A 20,712-nucleotide genomic window follows, 5' to 3' on the forward strand; every position below is an offset into this window, starting at 1 on the left:
AGTAACATGACATGTTATATCTGTGTGTCATATGTTCTTCTGATTGTCTGAGAGCTTTGACAGTACAACGTTTGGCATTGCAGTGTTACTAAGTTTGACTTGTTGCAATGTGTGGTTGTTTTACCTCCCTTAATTGAACGCACTGATTGTTAGCCGCTCTGCATAAGAATTACCAAAGATATTTAGTCTTACGGCTAAATGACCAAAATGTAAACGTAGTGTCAAATATTACTGTGTGATGGGAAGTATCCACAACCTAGGACAGATGGACGGACAGACGGACAGATAGATCACAGTCATTCAGATCATAATGGAACAGACAGACAGACCACAGATCAGATCATACCTCTGTCCTCTCTCTCCTTTTCTTTCCTTTGTCTTTCCCTCTCCTCCTCCTCCTCCTGTTTTTTTGCTGTAGTAAACAAAGGAGGAAAAACTTCAATGGGTGAATCCATTTTCCCCACCTCCCCATGTTTCAGATGTGAAACATTCAAAATGTTGCAGATAGAATACCAACAGCTGTCATGATTCCCTATTCTATCTGACAGGTAATCCATCACAACAGGTGTGAACAAAGCATTCTTCAACTTTTTCCCCTCTTCCCTTTCTTCATGTTTGCCACATAACCATAAACATAAGTGTTTGAAGAAAGGATCAATTCCATTACTTAGCATATTTTGCAGTTTGTAACTTCAGCTGGCAAAGTCTCGCTAAACCCAAATTTATGAAGAAGATAACAGACCATGTAATTGAAACAGCCTGACAATTATACACGTCTCTTGTTCATTCTTGTGGGGAATGAGAGAGTGAAGGCCCATTACTTTGACTTTGTGGTAGCGGTCCACCTTTATTGTGTCTATCTAATCTTTAATTTACTGCAGGGTCCCAATGAAATGAAAAACAGATTTCTATTGGAGATTTGGCCATGGGTTAATGTTAGTTCATTTCATGTGTGTGTGTGTGTGTGTACATACTCTCTCCACCACTATATCCATAGTCATACTCCTCGTACCATGGGCTTTCATAGGTAGGTGGTGGTGTAATAGAATCCTCTGTATCAGAGGGAGAAACACAATGTTAGAACAGTCTTAGTATACTGTATCAGAGGGAGAAACACAATGTTAGAACAGTCTTAGTATACTGTATCAGAGGGAGAAACACAATGTTAGAACAGTCTTAGTATACTGTATCAGAGGGAGAAACACAATGTTAGAACAGTCTTAGTACACTGTATCAGAGGGAGAAACACAATGTTAGAACAGTCTTAGTATACTGTATCAGAGGGAGAAACACAATGTTACAACAGTCTTAGTATACTGTATCAGAGGGAGAAACACAATGTTAGAACAGTCTTAGTATACTGTATCAGAGGGAGAAACACAACGTTAGAACAGTCTTAGTACACTGTATCAGAGGGAGAAACACAACGTTAGAACAGTCTTAGTATACTGTATCAGAGGGAGAAACACAATGTTACAACAGTCTTAGTATACTGTATCAGAGGGAGAAACACAATGTTAGAACAGTCTTAGTATACTGTATCAGAGGGAGAAACACAACGTTAGAACAGTCTTAGTACACTGTATCAGAGGGAGAAACACAACGTTAGAACAGTCTTAGTATACTGTATCAGAGGGAGAAACACAATGTTAGAACAGTCTTAGTATACTGTATCAGAGGGAGAAACACAATGTTAGAACAGTCTTAGTACACTGTATCAGAGGGAGAAACACAATGTTAGAACAGTCTTAGTACACTGTATCAGAGGGAGAAACACAACGTTAGAACAGTCTTAGTATACTGTATCAGAGGGAGAAACACAACGTTAGAACAGTCTTAGTATACTGTATCAGAGGGAGAAACACAATGTTAGAACAGTCTTAGTATACTGTATCAGAGGGAGAAACACAATGTTACAACAGTCTTAGTATACTGTATCAGAGGGAGAAACACAATGTTAGAACAGTCTTAGTATACTGTATCAGAGGGAGAAACACAATGTTAGAACAGTCTTAGTACACTGTATCAGAGGGAGAAACACAATGTTAGAACAGTCTTAGTATACTGTATCAGAGGGAGAAACACAACGTTAGAACAGTCTTAGTATACTGTATCAGAGGGAGAAACACAATGTTAGAACAGTCTTAGTATACTGTATCCTGGGTAACACATTGTTTCTGCATTGATTCAACAGGACTACCCCACTGGGCACAAACTGGTTGAATCAATGTTGTTTCCACGTCATTTCAGCAGTGGAAAACTGATTGATTGATTGAATTTGATTGAATTTGCAAAAAGTCATCAACTTAAGAAATTTTGAGAATGTTTGTCTTTTTTTCACCCAACATTTAACCTACTATAAATCAAATGACATGGTTTTATTGATTTCACGTTGAATTAACGTTAGTTGACAACTCATTCAAATGCAAATCAAAACTAGACGTTGAACTGACGCATGTGCACAGTGGGACATAACTGCCCTGGCAAAACCACAAGTTGACTCCAGCAGAAACCTGTTTGGTCGTACTGTTCTCATTTTACTGAACAACATGACACAGACTCTCTTTAGTATTATGTGTGCTTTCCAAAGCTCTCTGTAGCTACGGCTATTTAACTAAAGGCCTTGATAATGCAGTAATCTTCCAATACAGTGATGTTCAAATTTCTGCAGCCACAACAGACGCTCTCTGTTTGGACCAACGTAAAGCTAGTGGAACTCACTGCTTGTTATTTGCCTAGTTAAATGTTTAATTTACATTTACAAGGAATATAACAGAGCAACCATCTTGTGAAAGGCTTCTCGATCAAAAACAAAACCATGAAAAGCCTTTGATTGTGTGGAACTAAACTCTCACCCACTCACTCTCATTTAAAAGAACGGCTATGATCTTGCTAGCCTGATGTGATTCCCTGGAGTTAGAGGACGGTTGATCATATCCCACACTAAAACACGGGTTGTCTTTCATTCTTAGAAAGAAGGAACACCAGCATACACTGTGGCTCTCTAAGCAGTGACTGACTGACTGACTGACTGAGATATATTTACAGTACGTATTGATTGATTGATTGAATTATGTAAGTTACCTGTGACAACGTAGCTCAAGTCATCTTTCTCTGTGGGGACGACCTCTTTACCGTCAGGGAAAGGAAGATTCTCGGGCACCTCATCTGTTATTGGAGAACAGAGAGAGTGAGAGTGAGAGAATGAGAGAGTGCGATAGTGAGTGAGAGAGTAAGAGATTGAGAGAGCGAGATATTGAGAGAATGAGAGCGAAAGAGAGTGAAAGCGTGAGAGAATGAAAAAGAGAAGAGAGAAAGAAAGGAGTGCAAGATTGAAGAGAGTGAGATAGAAGAGGAAGATGAGTCAGGAAGAAAGGAAGGAGATGGATGATGAAGTACGAGTAGAGCGCAAGAAGAGAAATGGAACGGAGAGAGATGTTGGAGTGATATGGTGAGAGAAATAGAGGATGAGAATGGAGAGAGACGATGGAGTGATATGGTGAGAGAAATAGAGGATGAGAACAGAGAGAGAAGTTGGAGTGATATGGTGAGAGAAATAGAGGATGAGAACGGAGAGAGACGATGGAGTGATATGGTGAGAGAAATAGAGGATGAGAACGGAGAGAGATGGAGTGATATGGTGAGAGAAATAGAGGATGAGAACGGAGAGAGACGATGGAGTGATATGGTGAGAGAAATAGAGGATGAGAACAGAGAGAGATGGAGTGATATGGTGAGAGAAATAGAGGATGAGAACGGAGAGAGACGATGGAGGATATGGTGAGAGAAATAGAGGATGAGAACGGAGAGAGATGGAGTGATATGGTGAGAGAAATAGAGGATGAGAACAGAGAGACAATGGAGTAATATGGTGAGAGAAATAGAAGATGAGAACGGAGAGAAACGATGGAGTGATATGGTGAGAGAAATAGAGGATGAGAACGGAGAGAGACGATGGAGTGATATGGTGAGAGAAATAGAGGATGAGAACGGAGAGAGATTGAGTGATATGGTGAGAGAAATAGAGGATGAGAACAGAGAGAGATGGAGAGAAATAGAGGATGAGAATGGAAAGAGATGGTGGAGTGATATGGTGAGAGAAATAGAGAGGTACTGGAGAGTAAGATACTGTAGGAGTGGAAATATGGAGCAATGGTAGAGTAAAACAGTAGTGGAAATATGGACACAGTAACGTAATGAAAACTTGTAAATTTCACACAAAGTACAGATGAGCTGAGCTTAGCTATGAATGTCACTGACAGACCTTCATATGAGATGATCTTTCCATCATCTGATTTAAAACTCATTGGTTAAAGCAGCATTTCTCAAACTCGGTACTCTGACTCCAAGGGGCGGAAGTTTTGGTTTTTGCCCTAATACTACACAGCTGATTCAAATGATCAAAGCTGGATGAGTAGTTTATTATTTGAATTAGCTGCGTAGTGCTTTTTGGCAAAAACCCAAACGTGCTCACCTTGGGGTCCCGAGGACCGAGTTTGGGAAACCCTGGGTTAAAGACTCCAGGTGGTTTGATACAGAGAGGAGCTGGAGAAGAAATGTACAAGTCCAAATAGTTCAGTATGTGCTGTTATAAACTTATAAACAAATAGCTAGTATGTCAAATACTTGACTAAATACTTGGAAATTACTGTTCAAGTTATCTCAAAATGACATTTTACAGTTGTTGGTACCTTTATCCCATTCATCCATTCATCCATCCATTCAGTCAGTCAGTCATTGTCAGTCATTTTAGGAAACTGAGGTTTAAACATACATTTGGCTTCCCAGTAGTCTTCATCTCCCGTGTCCACCTCTCCATCCACCACAAGAGGGGGGATGTGGCCGCCGGGTCCTCTCCCTTCCAATAGTCATCTTCTGTGTCGACCACTGGGCCTGCAGGCTCCTCCTCCTCTCCCTTCCAGTAGTCATCCTCTGAGTCAGTCTCTGGGGTGGCTGGCATATCATCATCAGGGTTCCAGTACTCATCCTCTGAGTCAGTCTCTGGGGTGGCTGGCTTATCATCATCAGGGTTCCAGTACTCATCCTCTGAGTCAGTCTCTGGGGTGGCTGGCTTATCATCATCAGGGTTCCAGTACTCATCCTCTGAGTCAGTCTCTGGGGTGGCTGGCTTATCATCATCAGGGTTCCAGTACTCATCCTCTGAGTCAGTCTCTGGGGTGGCTGGCTTATCATCATCAGGGTTCCAGTACTTATCCTCTGAGTCAGTCTCTGGGGTGGCTGGCTTATCATCATCAGGGTTCCAGTACTCATCCTCTGAGTCGGTCTCTGGGGTGGCTGGCTTATCATCATCAGGGTTCCAGTAGTCATCCTCTGAGTCGGTCTCTGGGGTGGCTGGCTTATCATCATCAGGGTTCCAGTAGTCATCCTCTGAGTCGGTCTCTGGGGTGGCTGGCTTATCATCATCAGGGTTCCAGTAGTCATCCTCTGTCAGAGGGACACAGGACAGTAGATGTAACATTATTATTGTGGAGAAAATAAATATACTTTTCAACGGTACAAATAAGATCAACATTTAGATTGGTATTAGAACACTGAGGCACCATCTCAGCCCAAACAACTTAGCACTCACAAATTACAAATCATTGTATAGCTAATTTACCAATTCCAGTGAGGTCAAAAACGAGATTTTCTGTGTTTCATATATACAGTATTTGCACATTGAAGTTGGAATAATACGGTGAAATTGTGAAAATGACAATGATACCCTTTAGCGTTAGAGCTGTTTATAAAGATAGCCTGAAATTTTAGCCTGTTTCGGTGGGATGGAGTTTTGGCTTGCCTGGTGACATCACCAGGCTGCAAATGAGTTAATAAACCAATAAGAGTTCCAATCCTCTCTGCCAATAACAGCTAATCGTCAGTTTTCCCTCTCCACTCAGAACACTCCCAGGCAGTCCTAGCAAAATTCTTGCTTGAGAAATTGCTCTTTACTAAGAAGCTGTTTTTTGTTTATTTTTTTACAATTTTTTTATGAAAATAATCATAGTAAGGTACTTAATTGTTACCCAGAAATGATTTGATACTGAGATGAAAACAGCTGCATTGGACCTTTAACTAGAGTGGTGTGTAACTAAATTACCTGGCTCTGTGTACACCTCTGTGGTAGTGGTCGGTGGTAGTGTGGTAGTGGTCGGTGGTGGAGTTGTTGGTGCTTTGCTGCGGCGGCCTCCCTTGTCCTTCAGCTTTTTGTCTGCTTTAGACTCCTTGTTCTTCTTGTCCTTCTTACCCTTTTTTTTCTTCCCTTTGCCCTCGTCCTCCTCTGGGGCTCTCCTGACCCGGGCTTGGAGATGGACGAAGAAGCAAAGGAAAGTGAGTCAACTCGATCATGTTGACCCCTGAGGGCCCAATATGAGGCCTTACAGCTCCTGCCAGGCTTATTGCAAACAGATATGTATATCGCTCTGGATGAGAGGGTCTGCTAAATTACTCAATTGTAAATGTAATGTAAATGTTGAAATTGATAGGACAATATGGCATTCAAGCAACGGCTGTAAATCAACATCAACTTTCTGCAATTGAAACAGAATGATGAGAGAACGAGGGACGAAGAGAGAGACAGACAGAAAGACAGAGATCCCGGTACAGACGTGTACCAGGAAGTGGGTCTGCCAGACAGCATCACTAGCAGGGGGCACAGCTGAGCTAACGTCTGGCAGACAGGCTGTGTATGTGTGTGGGCGGGGGGGAGATGACGGTGTCCTGTGCAGAAGAAAGCCTCCTCTCTGTTATATCTACAAAAAAGGTTTGGGGAAGTTTCCCTTTTTTCCCCCAATTTCGTGATATCCAATTGGTAGTTAGTCTTGTCCCATCACTGAAACTCCCCTACTGACTCCGGCGAGGCAAAGGTCGAGAGCCATGCGTCATCTGAAACACAACCCTGCCAAGCCACACTGCTTCTTGACACGTTGCTCACTTAACCCGGAAGCCAGCCGCACCAATCACCATCCAGTTGGTGACCAAAGTCAGCTTTTTAGTTGCTAGAGCATGATAAGACAAGGAAATCCTGGCCAGCCAAACCCTGCCCTAACCCGGACAACGCTGGGCCAATTGTGCTCTGCTTCATGGGTCTCCCAGTCATGGCCAGTTGTGACACAGCCTGGGATCGAACCCGGGTCTGTAGTGACACCTCAAACACTGCAATGCAGTTCCTTAGACTGCTGCGCCCTTCGGGAGGCCCGGGACACACAAACACATATGTACACACAGACAAACCTCAGAAGAGGAACTATAGCGACATCATCATACTCATGGTCAAGGAGATCTGGGCTTATCTAAGTGTTACCACATGATGTCCCATTTGGATATTCCAAAATCACATACTAGGACTGTAGGTTTCTATTTGATGTGGAATGGATAATGAAGCTGTTCTTCTTTCTGGCCTTTCCTCTAAATGAACATATTTACAGAATTTTGCATGTTATGAATAATATGTGGATGTAATTATCCTCTTGTGCTGCTTATGGTTCTGCCTCAATCGCCACTGGAAGGCATTGTATTGTATTGTATTGTAATGTAATGTAATGTAATGTAACATATTGGGAAGCAAAAAGTTGTGTAAATCCAGAAGTCAGTGGAGCCTTTCATGGCTGTCTGAATATCAGTGCCAGTGACATAACTGTGGAACGGCGATGTCTTCATGGAAAATATTCCTCTCCATTAGTAAACTCAGTCAAACTGTAATGATATGCTGTTAGGGCATTATCAACATTGTCCCGTCTGACTCTGTGTGGTTGGTCATTCTCATATCTTCTCAATGGTGGACAAATAGGTATAACAGTAGTAGCAACTATCCCATAGCACACTACAAACTATGTAACAATGTCTACCTAAAGTACAACATACACTGAACAAAAAAATGGACGCAACATGTTAAGTGTTGGTTCCATGTTTCATGAGCTGAAATAAAAATTCCAAATGCACAAAAAGCTTATTTCTCTAAAATTTTGTGCACAAATTTGTTTACGTCCTTGCTAGTGAGCTATTGTCCTTTGCCAAGATAATCCATCTATATGGCATATTAAGCTGATTAAACAGCATGATCACTACGCAGGTGTAACTTGTGCTGGGGACAATAAAAGGCCACTCTAAAAAAACGTTGTTTTTTTTACCTAACAATAAAAATTAAAATTTTAACCCATGGGTTAACTGCCTTATTCAGGGGCAGAAGAACAGATTTTTTACCTTGTCTGCTTGGAATCCAATCTTGCAACCTTTCAATTACTAGTCCAACACTCTAACCACTAGGCTACCTGCTGACCCAGTTTTGTCACACAACACAATGACACAGATGTCTCAAGTTTTGCGAGAGCGTGCAATTGGCATGCTGACTGCAGGAATGTCCACCAGAGCTGTTGCCAGAGACTTGAATGTTAATGTCTCTACCATAAGCTGCCTCCAACGTTGTTTTAGAGAATTTGGCAGTGTCCAACTGCAGACCATGTATTCCCAGGGTCGGTCCCGGCCATTCTGCCACCCTAGGCAAGCCTAAAAAAATTGCCTTCCCATGCAAAACTAGAACAGTCTCAGTAAACAAAATAACATTGAAAAGACATCTAAAATAGTATTTTCCAGACATTGAAGTTAGGTTCAATTTACGTTCTGAATGAAAGGTGAAAATGTGTTGTTTTTTTCCGGACATTGAAAATATGCATTTTCCAGACGTTGAAATCAACATAATTTTTGGTTCTAAATAAAAGTTGAAAAGACGTCATTTAGAAACGTCTATGTTTGGAACAAACATTATGTGAGATTTAATGTGTTGTTGGAGGTGCATCTTTATCAATTTAGTTCAGAAAATGATACCCTCGTCAATGTGCCGCCACAGGCCACAGCCTAAATCTGCCAAATGAGCGGGCTGGCCCTGTGTATTCCCAGTCATGTGAAATCCATAGATTTATTTAAATTGACTGATTTCCTTATATGAACTGTAACTCAGTGAAATCTTCAAAATTGAGGCATGTTGCATTTTATATTTTTCTTCAGTGTGGTTACACAGTACCTACTAACTAATATAATTACCATATAAATACATGGTTTTAGTGCAACCAAATTGGGAAATTGGTCTGATTCAACCAACAGATGTGTGTGCTGAAGTTTACTAGATTTTAAGCTGTGAAACTCAGAAACAAATGTACTTTATGATTAAAACTTCATCATCATCTCTGTCTCAGAGGGTGATTCCTTCCACTGTAGAGTGGGGTTCTGTGGTCACTGTTCACCCATGATTACAGCACAATCAGTGGAAAAGAAAAGTTGACTGTACAAATCTGTTTGCAAGATGCTCAGCTCAGAGTCCAGCCAGGTCTGTTACTGCAGCAGCAGACTAAATCTTCCCCAGTCTCAGTCCCAGTCCAAGTCCCAGTCCCAGTCCCAGTCCAAGTCCCAGTCCAAGTCCCAGTCTCAGTCCAAGTACCAGTCCCAGTCCAAGTACCAGTCTCAGTCTAAGTCCCAGTCCAAGTACAAGTCCCAGTCCAAGTACCAGTCTCAGTCTCAGTCCAAGTCCCAGTCCAAGTACCAGTCTCAGTCTCAGTCCAAGTACCAGTGCTAGTCCAAAGTACCAGTCTCAGTCCCAGTACTAGTCCAAGTACCAGTCTCAGTCTAAGTCCCAGTAGCAGTCTCAGTCCCAGTCCAAGTACTAGTCTCAGTTCCAGTCCAAGTACCAGTTCCAGTCCCAGTCCCAGTCCAAGTACCAGTCTCAGCCTCAGTCTCAGTCTAAGTCCCAGTCCCAGTCCAACTACCAGTCTCAGTCTAAGTTCCAGTCCCAGTACCAGTCCTAGTCCAAGTACCAGTCTCAGTCCCAGTCCCAGTCCCAGTCCAAGTACTAGTCTCAGTTCCAGTCCAAGTACCAGTCTCAGTTCCAGTCCAAGTACCAGTTCCAGTCCCAGTCCCAGTCCAAGTACCAGTCTCAGCCTCAGTCTCAGTCTCAGTCCCAGTCCAAGTACCAGTCTCAGTCCCAGTCCCAGTCCCAGTCCAAGTACTAGTCTCAGTTCCAGTCCAAGTACCAGTTCCAGTCCCAGTCCCAGTCCAAGTACCAGTCTCAGCCTCAGTCTCAGTCTCAGTCCCAGTCCAAGTACCAGTCTCAGTCTAAGTCCCAGTCCCAGTCCAACTACCAGTCTCAGTCTAAGTTCCAGTCCCAGTACCAGTCCTAGTCCAAGTACCAGTCACAGTCCCAGTCCCAGTCCAAGTACAAGTACCAGTCCAAGTACCAGTCTCAGTCTCAGTCTCAGTCCCAGTCCAAGTACCAGTCTCAGCCTCAGTCTCAGTCTCAGTCCCAGTCCAAGTACCAGTCTCAGTCTAAGTCCCAGTCCCAGTCCAACTACCAGTCTCAGTCTAAGTTCCAGTCCCAGTACCAGTCCTAGTCCAAGTACCAGTCTCAGTCCCAGTCCCAGTCCAAGTACAAGTACCAGTCCAAGTACCAGTCTCAGTCTCAGTCCCAGTCCAAGTACCAGTCTCAGCCTCAGTCTCAGTCTCAGTCCTAGTCCAAGTACCAGTCTCAGTCCCAGTCCCAGTCCCAGTCCCAGTCCCAGTACCAGTCCTAGTCCAAGTACCAGTTCCAGTCCCAATCCCAGTCCAAGTACCAGTCTCAGCCTCAGTCTCAGTCCCAGTCCCAGTCCAACTACCAGTCTCAGTCTAAGTCTCAGTCCAAGTACCAGTCCCAGTCCAAGTACCAGTCTCAGTCTAAGTCCCAGTCCAAGTACAAGTCCCAGTCCAAGTACCAGTCTCAGTCTAAGTCCCAGTACCAGTCCCAGTCTCAGTCTCAGTCTCAGTTCCAGTCCACGTCCCAGTCCCAGTCCCAGTCCAAGTACCAGTGCTAGTCCAAAGTACCAGTCTCAGTCCCAGTACTAGTCCAAGTACCAGTCTCAGTCTAAGTCCCAGTAGCAGTCTCAGTCCCAGTCCAAGTACTAGTGTCAGTTCCAGTCCAAGTACCAGTTCCAGTCCCAGTCCCAGTCCAAGTACCAGTCTCAGCCTCAGTCTCAGTCTCAGTCCCAGTCCAAGTACCAGTCTCAGCCTCAGTCTCAGTCTAAGTCCCAGTCCCAGTCCAACTACCAGTCTCAGTCTAAGTTCCAGTCCCAGTACCAGTCCTAGTCCAAGTACCAGTCTCAGTCCCAGTCCCAGTCTCAGTCCAAGTACCAGTCCCAGTCCCAGTCCCAGTCTCAGTCCAAGTACCAGTCTCAGTCCCAGTCCCAGTCCAAGTACCAGTCCCAGTCCCAGTCTCAGTCTCAGTCTCAGTCTCAGTCCCAGTTCCAGTCCCAGTTCCAGTCCCAGTCCTAGTCCGAGTACCAGTCTCAGTCTAAGTCCCAGTCCCAGTCCTAGTCCAAGTACCAGTCCCAGTCTCAGTCCCAGTCCTAGTCCAAGTCTCAGTCTCAGTCTCAGTCCCAGTCCCAGTCTCAGTCCAAGTACCAGTCTCAGTCCAAGTACCAGTCCCAGTCCTAGTCCAAGTACCAGTCCCAGTCCCAGTCTCAGTACCAGTCCTAGTCCAAGTCTCAGTCTCAGTCCCAGTCCTAGACCGAGTACCAGTCTCAGTCTAAATCCCTGTCCAAGTACCAGTCCCAGTCTCAGGCCCAGGTATACTTTGCACTGCTCTGGTGCATGCCAAGAGACACATTTTCCACATTTTTCATTTTCCATTGGTTTTGTCTTGTCTTCCCACACACCTGTTTTCAATATCATTCATTACCTGTTGTGTATTTAACTCTCTGTTTCCCTTCATGTCTTTGTCAGAGATTGTTTATTGTCAGTGTTGTGTTTATTGTATAGGTGCGCGATGGGTCCTCATACCCATGTTTGTTTATATTCTATTCTTATTAGTGTTATGGAGCATGTTATGTGGACATTCATTAAAGACTCCATTTTACACTCCGTTTGACTCTCCTGCGCCTGACTTCCATGCCACCTATACACACGACTTTGACACCTAGTATTTACTGAATGTCTGTCTCTTTCCAACTGAATACTGTTGTGAATAGAGTTTGGCTGTTTTAAATTGTGTATATTATGAAATAAAATAAGCATGTATTTATTTAATATCTTGTTGACTGATGACCAACCAAGAGCATTGAGCATGACTACAACCGAATAACCATATATCCACCTTTAAACAATCCTTGCTGCTTTGTTCTGTTTAATCTGCAGCCTCCAAATTTAACTTGTGGATGCATTTCCCCAGAACACAGAACAGTAGATCACCTGACTCCCAATTAATGCTTGGGTTGTTTACTTAAGAATCTTTCCTGGTAAATATTTAGCTATCCTTATGATCATGCATGCAGTTTTAATATTTTGTTTTACATAGATGAGTTATTTGAGACGACCATGATAAGCAGTTGTCTAGCTGCACTCCTAGTAGTTTGGTTTCTGCCACTTCCTAAGTTTGTACTCCCCCCATACTTAATTGTATCCCATGCTGTGTTGGCCTTTTCCTAGTGGAACAGACCAACATAACTTTGGTTTTCTTAGTGTTTAAAACAAGTTTGTTCCCGGCAAACCCACTCCCTGATATTTTCCAAATCTACTTGTATAGCTTGCTGTACGTGTTGAACCGATTGGAAAAAGAGGACCGAGCACGCCCCCATTCTCAGCGACAGGGCTGCAGTGGAGCAGGTTGAGAGCTTCAAGTTCCTTGGTGTTCACATCACCAGCAAACTAACATGGTCCAAGCACACCAAGACAGTCGTGAAAGAGGGCACGACAAAACCTATTCCACCCCGGGAGACTGAAAAGATTTGACATGGGTCTTCAAATCCTCAAAAGTTTCTACAGCTGGTTGTATCACTGCCTGGTACGGCAACTACTCGGCCTCCGACCGCAAGGCACCACAGAGGGTAGTGCGTACGGCCCAGTACACCACTGGGGCCAAACTTCCTGCCATCCAGGACCTCTATACCAGGCGGTGTCAGAGGAAGGCCCTAAAATTTGTCAAAGACTCAAGCCACCCTAGTCATAGACTGTTCTCGTTGCTACCACACAACAAGCGGTACCGGAGCACGAAGTCTAGGTCCAAGAAGCTTCTAAACAGCTTCTACCCCCAAGCCATAAAACTCCTGAACACCTATTCAAATAGCTACCCAAACTATTTGCATTGCCCCCCCCCTTATTCACCGCTGCTACTCTCTGTTGTTATCTCCTATGCATAGTCACTTTAATAAATCTACCTACATGTATATATTACCTCAACTAACTGGTGCCCCTGCACATTGACCTTGTATTGGTAACCCCCTGTATATAGTCTTACAAGTGTTATTTTACTGCTGTTCTTTAATTACTTGTTACTTTTATTTCTTATTCTTATCCGTATAACTGCATTGTTGGTTAGGGGCTCGTGAGTAAGCGTTTCCATGTAATACCTGTTGTATTCGGCACATTTGACTAATACAAATTGATTTTATTTTATTTTATTGTCTTGCTGTATAAATTGTAGTATCATCTGAAAATGTAGTGGTTTGAGTTTCAGATAAGGCATATGGAAGGTTGTTGTATATATTAAGTAAAGAAGTGGACCAAGGCAGCTGCCCTGTGGTATTCCACAGTTTAAAGCATGAGAGGAAGAAAATTAACCATTGATATACAGTTGGGAGAACAAGTATTTGATACACTGCCGATTTTGTAGGTTTTCCTACTTACGAAGCATGTAGAGGTCTGTCATTTTGTATCATAGGTACACTTCAACTGTGAGAGACGGAATCTAAAACAAAAATCCAGAAAATCACATTGTATGATTTTTAAGTAATTAATTTACATTATATTGCATGACATAAGTATTTGATCACCTACCAACCAGTAAGAATTCTGGCTCTCACAGACATGATAGTTTCTCTTTACGAGGCCCTCCTGTTCTCCACTCATTACCTGTATTAAATGCACCTGTTTGAACTCGTTACCTGTATAAAAGACACCTGTCCACACACTCAATCAAAATATATTTTAGATTCTTCAAAGTAGAGACCCTTTGCCTTGATGACAGCTTTGCACACTCTTGGCATTGAGTAGGTGTGTCCAAACTTTTGACTGGTGGTATACAGAAGACAGCCCTATTTGGTAAAAGACCAAGTCCATATTATGGCAAGAACAGCTCATATAAGCAAAGAGAAACAACAGTCCATCATTACTTTAAAACATGAAGGTCAGTCAATCCATACAATTTCAAGAACTTTGAAAGTTTCTTCAAGTGCAGTCGCAAAAACTATCAAGTGCTATGATGAAACTGGCACTCATGAGGACTGCCACATGACAGGAAGACCCAGAGTTACCTCTGCTACAGAGGATAAGTTCCTTAGAGTTACCATCCTCAGAATTTTCAGACCAAATAAATGCTTCACAGAGTTCAAGTATCAAACACATCTCAACATCAACTGTTCAGAGGAGACCTTATGAATTAGGCCTTCATGGTCAAATTGCTGCAAAGAAACCACTACTAAAGGACACTAATAAGAATAAGAGACTTGCTTGGGCCAAGAAACACGAGCAATGGACTTTAGACCGTTGGAAATCTGTCCTTTGGTCTGATGAGTCCAGATTTCAGATTTTTGGTTCTAATTGCCGTGTCTTTGTGAGACGCAGAGTAGGTGAAAGGATGATCTCCACATGTGTGGTTCCCACCGTGAAACATGAGTTGTGATGGTGTGGAGGTGCTTTGCTGGTGACACTGTCTGTGATTTATTTAGAATTCAAGGCACACTTAACCAGTATGGCTACAACAGCATTCTGCAGCGATATGCCATCCCATCTGGTTTGCGCTTAGAGGGACAATCATTTGCCTTCAACAGGACAATGACCCAACACATATCCAGGCTCAAGGGTTCCAGGCTGCTTTTCATTACGTACACCTGTCACCATGATTACGGGCAGCTGCACAATATTGGACTCACCTGGACTCCATTACTTTGTGGATTACCCCCTCTATATTTGTCTGCTCTTCAGTTTGTTCCCTGTATCAGCATTGATGATGTTATTTTTCTCCTGTCCAGAGGCTGTTCCTGTTCTGTTTCATGTCTGTGTTTCATTAAATGTTCACTCGCTTTACCTGCTTCTCGTCTCCAGCGTTGATCCTCACAGTAAGGGGCAGTAGGTAGCCTAGTAGTTAGAGCGTTGGGCCAGTAAGGGAAAGATTGTTACATTGAATCCCGGAGCTGACAAAGTAAAAATCTGTCGTTCTGCCCCTGAACAAGGCCATCATTATAAATATGAATGTGTTCTTAGCTGACTTGCCTCGTTAAATATATATATATTTTTAAAGTACGTTAAAAAAAGCAATGGCTATTTGACCAAGAAGGAGAGTTATTGAGTGCTGCATCAGATGACTTGGCCTCCACATTCACCCGACCTCAACCCAATTGAGATGGTTTGAGATGATTTGGACCACAGAGTGAAGGAAAAGCAGCAAACAAGTGCTAAGCATATGTGGGAACTCCTTCAAGACTGTTGGAAAAGCATTTCCAGATGAAGCTCGTTGAGAGAATGCCAAGAGAGTGCAAAGCTGTCATCAAGGCAAAGGGTGGCTACTTTATAGAATCTAAAATATATTTGGATTTGTTTAACACTTCTCTGGTTACTACATGATTCCATATGTGTTATTTCATGGTTTGATGTCTTCAGAAAATTGTAAAAATAAAGAAAAACCCTTGAGTAGGTGTGTCCAAATGTTTGTCTGGTACTGTACATAGTAATTCAATCAATCAATCACCTAACCTAACCTAACCTAACCTAACCAAACCTACATGTACATAAAGTGCATTCGGAAAGTATTCCGTGTTATTGCGTGTAGATTTCATCTTTAGAATATACTGTAAGACTGTAACAACAAAATGTAGAAAAAGTCAATGGTCTGAATACTTTCCGAATACACTGTATTACCTCAATCAATCACCCCATCTACCTCGTACCCAAGTACACTGACTTGGTACCGGTACTCCTTAAATATAGCCCTGTTATTGTTATTTTATTGAGTTACTATTTTCTTTGTATCTATTTGCTCATTTTCTTACTTTTTAACCACATTGTTGGGAAAAAGCTTGTAAGTAAGCATTTCACGGTAAAGTGTACACTTGTTGTATTCGGTGCATGTGTCAAATAAAATGTGACTTGATTTTGTGAGCTGGAGACAAACAGGTGAGAGTGGTGTGTGCAGGGTATGTGTGTGTATACTGTTGGACAGGTCATAGTGACTGAACAGTGCCTGGGTAATTCAGGAAACTGCCGGCTACTTTTGAAACCAATGCTCTCCATTCATCTTCCATGTTCTCTGTGCCTTATCCCCTGTCCTCTGTGCCCTGTCTCCTGTCTGACAATGTAACATAATGTTCTCCAGTCCTGCTCCTGGAAAGGAGGCATCTGTTCCAGCCCAACAACCAGACGATGTAGATGATTTTTTTCTATTAATGGTTTGATCCTTAGTTGATAAGGTGTGTTATTGCTGGGCTGGAACAAAGTCCTGCACATCTTGTGAGTCTCCAAGACTAGGATCCAAGAACACTAGTGCAACACAAGCCAGGGGTTCCAAAACAGTTTTCTTCTTGAGCCCCATCAAGTAGATAAAATCATCCATGTTTCTAGCCACAACTCAATTGGGATCTACCAGTGGGTCCCAACTCTCCACTTAGTAACATGTATTATAATAGGTAGGTTGGCTTTGTTCTTACCTGGTACGGCTTCTTCCTCTGTGGCTCTCTTTGCCTTGCCAGTCTGTCTTTGCGTCTCTGTGAGCTCCTGTTCTTTAGCCGGCTCATCCTGGGACTCCTCTCCATGTAGGGCCTCCATTCCTCCATCCATCCCTCTCTCCTCCACAGCCTGGCCTATAGAGACTATGCCTCCTGCGCTCTCCCCTCCTCTTATCAGTAGCACACAGCATAGGGCCAGCAGAACCAAACACACCACTGCAGTATGACCCCCCATCCTCCCTACTCTACAGTACCTACCTGAATGTTCCACAAAATACTTCTAGCTCAGTATTCCGATCAAGTATTCCACCACAGTATTCTACTTCAGAATTAAAGTTATTGCTAAAGTTCCAGCTCAGAACGCTACTCAGAAATTCTACCTCAGTGTTCTAAATCAGTATTCTACAAAATAATTCTACCTCACCAAAACACCTCACTGTTCTGTCTCAGTATTCTACTCCAGTGTTCCACACCTTCACTCTAGTGAGGAATATTCTGGAGCTCCACGCGCACTGCAAGCCACAGCCAAACCCACTCACTCAAAGCATGAGGCAGGGCTGAACACAGAGAGGAGGGAGGGAGGGAGGGAGGAAAAGAAGCCCAAAAACAATGGCTGAGGGAGACAGAGAAAGAATCACCTTCACCTGGCTGATGAGTTGGAACAGGTGCCCAGATCAAAAGGAGATCTCAGCACAGATTGAGCAGAGCAGCTCACTGGAGAAGCCAGGAGAGGGAAGGCAGAATCTATAGATTTGAAAATAGAGCTTAGTCCTGTAGCAGAGTGCTTCTACCAGGTCTTCCCTCCGCAGACTGCTCTTCCCTCCGCAGACTGCTCTTCCCTCCGTAGACTGCCACAGACAGGCACGAATGGAAAGACTCCCAGGACGCTGGATTCCAGAGGAGGAGAGGGGGAGGGGAAAAGAGTGGAAAGAGGGTGGGGGAGGACAGAATGTGTGTGTGCTAACAATACTGAACCCCACAACATCTGTGGACTCATGGAGTGGACTTAGTTCAAAGAAAATGAAAACAATAAAGAACATATTCCACCTCAAACTGGATTTAGTTTTTTAGGAATGTCCCGCTCTCCTTACTATCCAGATTTCAGGGGAACTGTAGCATTCTTTCCTTACGATGTAGCTTAGCAAAGTCTCCCATTAGTTTGAAGGAAAACTCATTCCCAGCCAGGAAGAAACACACACACACACGCATACCACACACACACACACACACACACACACACACACACACACACACACACACACACACACACACACACACACACACACACACACACACACACACACACACACACACACACACACACACACACACACACACATATAGAAGGAATAACTATTTGAGCAGATGACAAAAGTTTGCCCTTTTCGGGGCTTTGTGTTTTCTTTGCTCTGCCCTGTCTGTGGCCTCCCCCAGAGAAGTAGTCTCCACTCCAGTACCTCGGGTTAACTGATACGAAGGAATTGGAAAACAAACTGAATTGGAAAAAGATATGCAGCTACTGGAGGAAGCTTAAATGGAAATGTGTTTTTCAGCACTAAACTATGGTGCTGCAAACAGAAACAGACAGCCTAATACTTCAGAAGAAAAGAAAACAGTGGTAAAAAAAATCTGATTCTAAGCAGGATTGTTTAGATGGTGAGTAGTAGTAGTATCTCTTGAGATTTGTCCAAAAGGGCTTATTTTTAAATGTGTTTAGAGTTATAACTCACAAATCAAATTCTAAGCATCTGGTTGGAAATGACTCAAAGTGAATAAGAGGGTTTTGGTTTTGTCCAAAGTACTCTGATTCAAGTCTATCTTCCCGTACACATCACAGATTGACCTTTTTTATAGAGAGACAGTCGTTTTTCCATGACACACAGTTTATAACAAACAAGCTGTGATGTTGGGGGATAAGGGTAGGTCAAACATTGCAAGTACATGAGGACCATGCCACGCTGTAGAGGAACAATTTATATTGCTCAGATGTCATACAAATCAAATCAAATCTTATTTGTCACATACACATGGTTAGCAGTTTTTAATGCGAGTGTAGCGAAATGCTTGTGCTTCTAATTCCGACAATGCAGTAATAACCAACAAGTAATCTAACTAACAATTCCAAAACTAATTTTCCCCTGGGGCGGCAGGGTAGCCTGGCGGGCTGTATCACCGCCTGTTACGGCAACTGCTCCACCCACAACCATAAGGCTCTCCAGAGGGTAGTGAGGTCTGCACAACGCATCACCGGGGGCAAACTACCTGCCCTCCAGGACACCTACTCTACCCGATGTTATAATGGTGACAGAACTACATGAGTTTGTGTTTAGAATTTTGTCGTCACACATTGAGATTCGTGGTTGCAAGTAGCTTCGCAAATGTGTAATTTAATTTTGAAGCTGCCCACTCAAGAAAATGTGTGAAAGATTTAACAAGGGTCGCAAACCTGTAACTTGACATTTGAATACATTCAATAAGATTTGCAAGTACCATTTATTTTCAGAATTATTACAAGTCCATTTACGAGTATGAATATTCTGTTGTGAACCAAAAATACACGCGGGGAGTTCTGTCACTGTTGTCATGCTGACAAGAGTAACGTAAACTTGTAAAACATTTTGTAAATTTGTAGAAAGATATTTGCAGGTGGAAATTATATTTTTCGCTCTGCGAGCAGGACGTTTAACTCCTGACCAATCAGTTCCCTCTGCCAAAACCATAGGCTTGTTTGTTCCATCAATCAAATCTCAGGAATTAGCTTCCCACATGAAAAAGAGAGGATGAGGTAAATTAACGAAAATGATCTACTTGAATGTAATCGTCTCTTTTATCTGTGTTCATCGATTTTTTTTTGTGAAAGGGCATGACAGTAGTTTGCTTATCATCTGAAACGTGATGGTACATTTCAGACCAGCCATTGCATTGACAGCCGCTATTGCGTTAGCTAGCTGGCCTCCGACATTCTTCCAAGTTTTACTATCAACAGGCTAGCTTTATCAGGCAGCTTTAGATGCGAGGGGAAAACGAATATATTTTCTAGTTAGTTAACCATCTATTGATGAAGTTGATTGGAAATGCCATTAGATAGTTAAATTGAAACAGCTGAGGGAAATCTAGCTAGCTAATTCCCATCATTATCATCACTGCAAGCGTAGCTAATGTTAGCTAGGTTTCTAGAAAATATTAAATATATATTTGAAGCTATATTTTAAAGACTTGTTACTTACTTTTGAACACTTGTCGAACTACTTCATTCCACTGCTTGTTTATTGATTAATTGGTGACTGAAAAAGTTGGCAACAAAAATGCCCCTCCCAATTTTACTGCAAATACATTAGCTATCTAAAAGTAAACTCGTGACAACTTGATTATGCTTATGAATATGTAAAACTGTCTACAAAACTATGGTACATTAAAGATAGTTGGGGTTCTCAGCGACTTGAACCAGAACTGAAATTTGAGCAGTGAGGTTAATTTCTTCCCCCCTCTGCTCTTTTCTCAGGTTGAAGCACACCCTTAACACCCAGACAGATGTAAAGAACTTGGGAACCTCCCAGCCACCAGGAAAATCATATTTTTCTTGGAGTTTATTCACAAGTTTAGATAGAAATAGATCCACATGTTATTTTCATTTTCTTTCATGCAGAATTGTCGCTAAACTTTTAACTTGGAAAGCTCATTCAATAATACAGACGTGGGTGATTTCTGTCCCAAGGGACTGAACTGTGTGCACATTTTTGTTCAATTTAGACCACAATTAGTTGAATGAGGTGTTAGTGAAGTCCTGAAACAAAACTCTGTACACTCCTGTGTAAAGAGCCTATGGCTGTCATGACTTAAATTGAATAAATACAGTTACCATTTTCTTTTGTTAATCTATACAGATTTGTCACGTGATTTCCAGGAGACTGGTGGAGATGGATACAACCATAACCCAATGCAGTACATTTTCCTGCATCCAGGTTGAGGCCTGCTACCAGCAGGAACATGGAGCACTCCATGTCAGTATATATCTATTTTATTTATATATATATATATA

The 20,712-nt window shown here is 42.6% G+C and overlaps 1 protein-coding gene across 2 annotated transcripts; it reads right to left on the reverse strand.

Annotated features, from left to right (window-relative positions):
- Window positions 1–974: 974 nt before the first annotated feature.
- LOC135534032 (proteoglycan 4-like) lies at window positions 975–19,934 on the reverse strand. 2 transcript variants are annotated; one of them, XM_064961181.1, is made up of 6 exons: window positions 19,901–19,934; window positions 16,656–17,560; window positions 6,101–6,301; window positions 4,775–5,445; window positions 3,085–3,168; window positions 975–1,052 (listed from the first exon to the last, which is right to left on the reverse strand). In XM_064961181.1, exons 2-5 carry the CDS (start codon window positions 16,906–16,908, stop codon window positions 3,100–3,102), a joined length of 1,194 nt encoding a protein of 397 aa, XP_064817253.1. In that variant the 5' UTR covers window positions 16,909–17,560; window positions 19,901–19,934; the 3' UTR covers window positions 975–1,052; window positions 3,085–3,099. The 2 variants fall into 2 exon arrangements, with proteins under 2 accessions (XP_064817253.1, XP_064817254.1); XM_064961182.1 differs by lacking the exon at window positions 19,901–19,934 and having other exon boundaries at window positions 16,656–17,628.
- Window positions 19,935–20,712: the final 778 nt, after the last annotated feature.

Source organism: Oncorhynchus masou, unplaced genomic scaffold (assembly GCF_036934945.1).
Source record: "Oncorhynchus masou masou isolate Uvic2021 unplaced genomic scaffold, UVic_Omas_1.1 unplaced_scaffold_2933, whole genome shotgun sequence".
NCBI classification, from domain to species: domain Eukaryota; kingdom Metazoa; phylum Chordata; class Actinopteri; order Salmoniformes; family Salmonidae; genus Oncorhynchus; species Oncorhynchus masou.

Bases quoted from the DNA above. Each gene is read 5' to 3' on its own strand.
- LOC135534032 (XM_064961181.1), bottom strand. From the start codon at position 16,908: ATGGGGGGTCATACTGCAGTGGTGTGTTTGGTTCTGCTGGCCCTATGC. The intron at 6,302-16,655 runs GTAAGAACAAAG...TCCATCTCCAAG, and splicing joins AGAGGAAGAAGCCGTACCAG to CCCGGGTCAGGAGAGCCCCA. The intron at 5,446-6,100 runs GTAATTTAGTTA...TCCCTCTGACAG, and splicing joins AGAGGTGTACACAGAGCCAG to AGGATGACTACTGGAACCCT.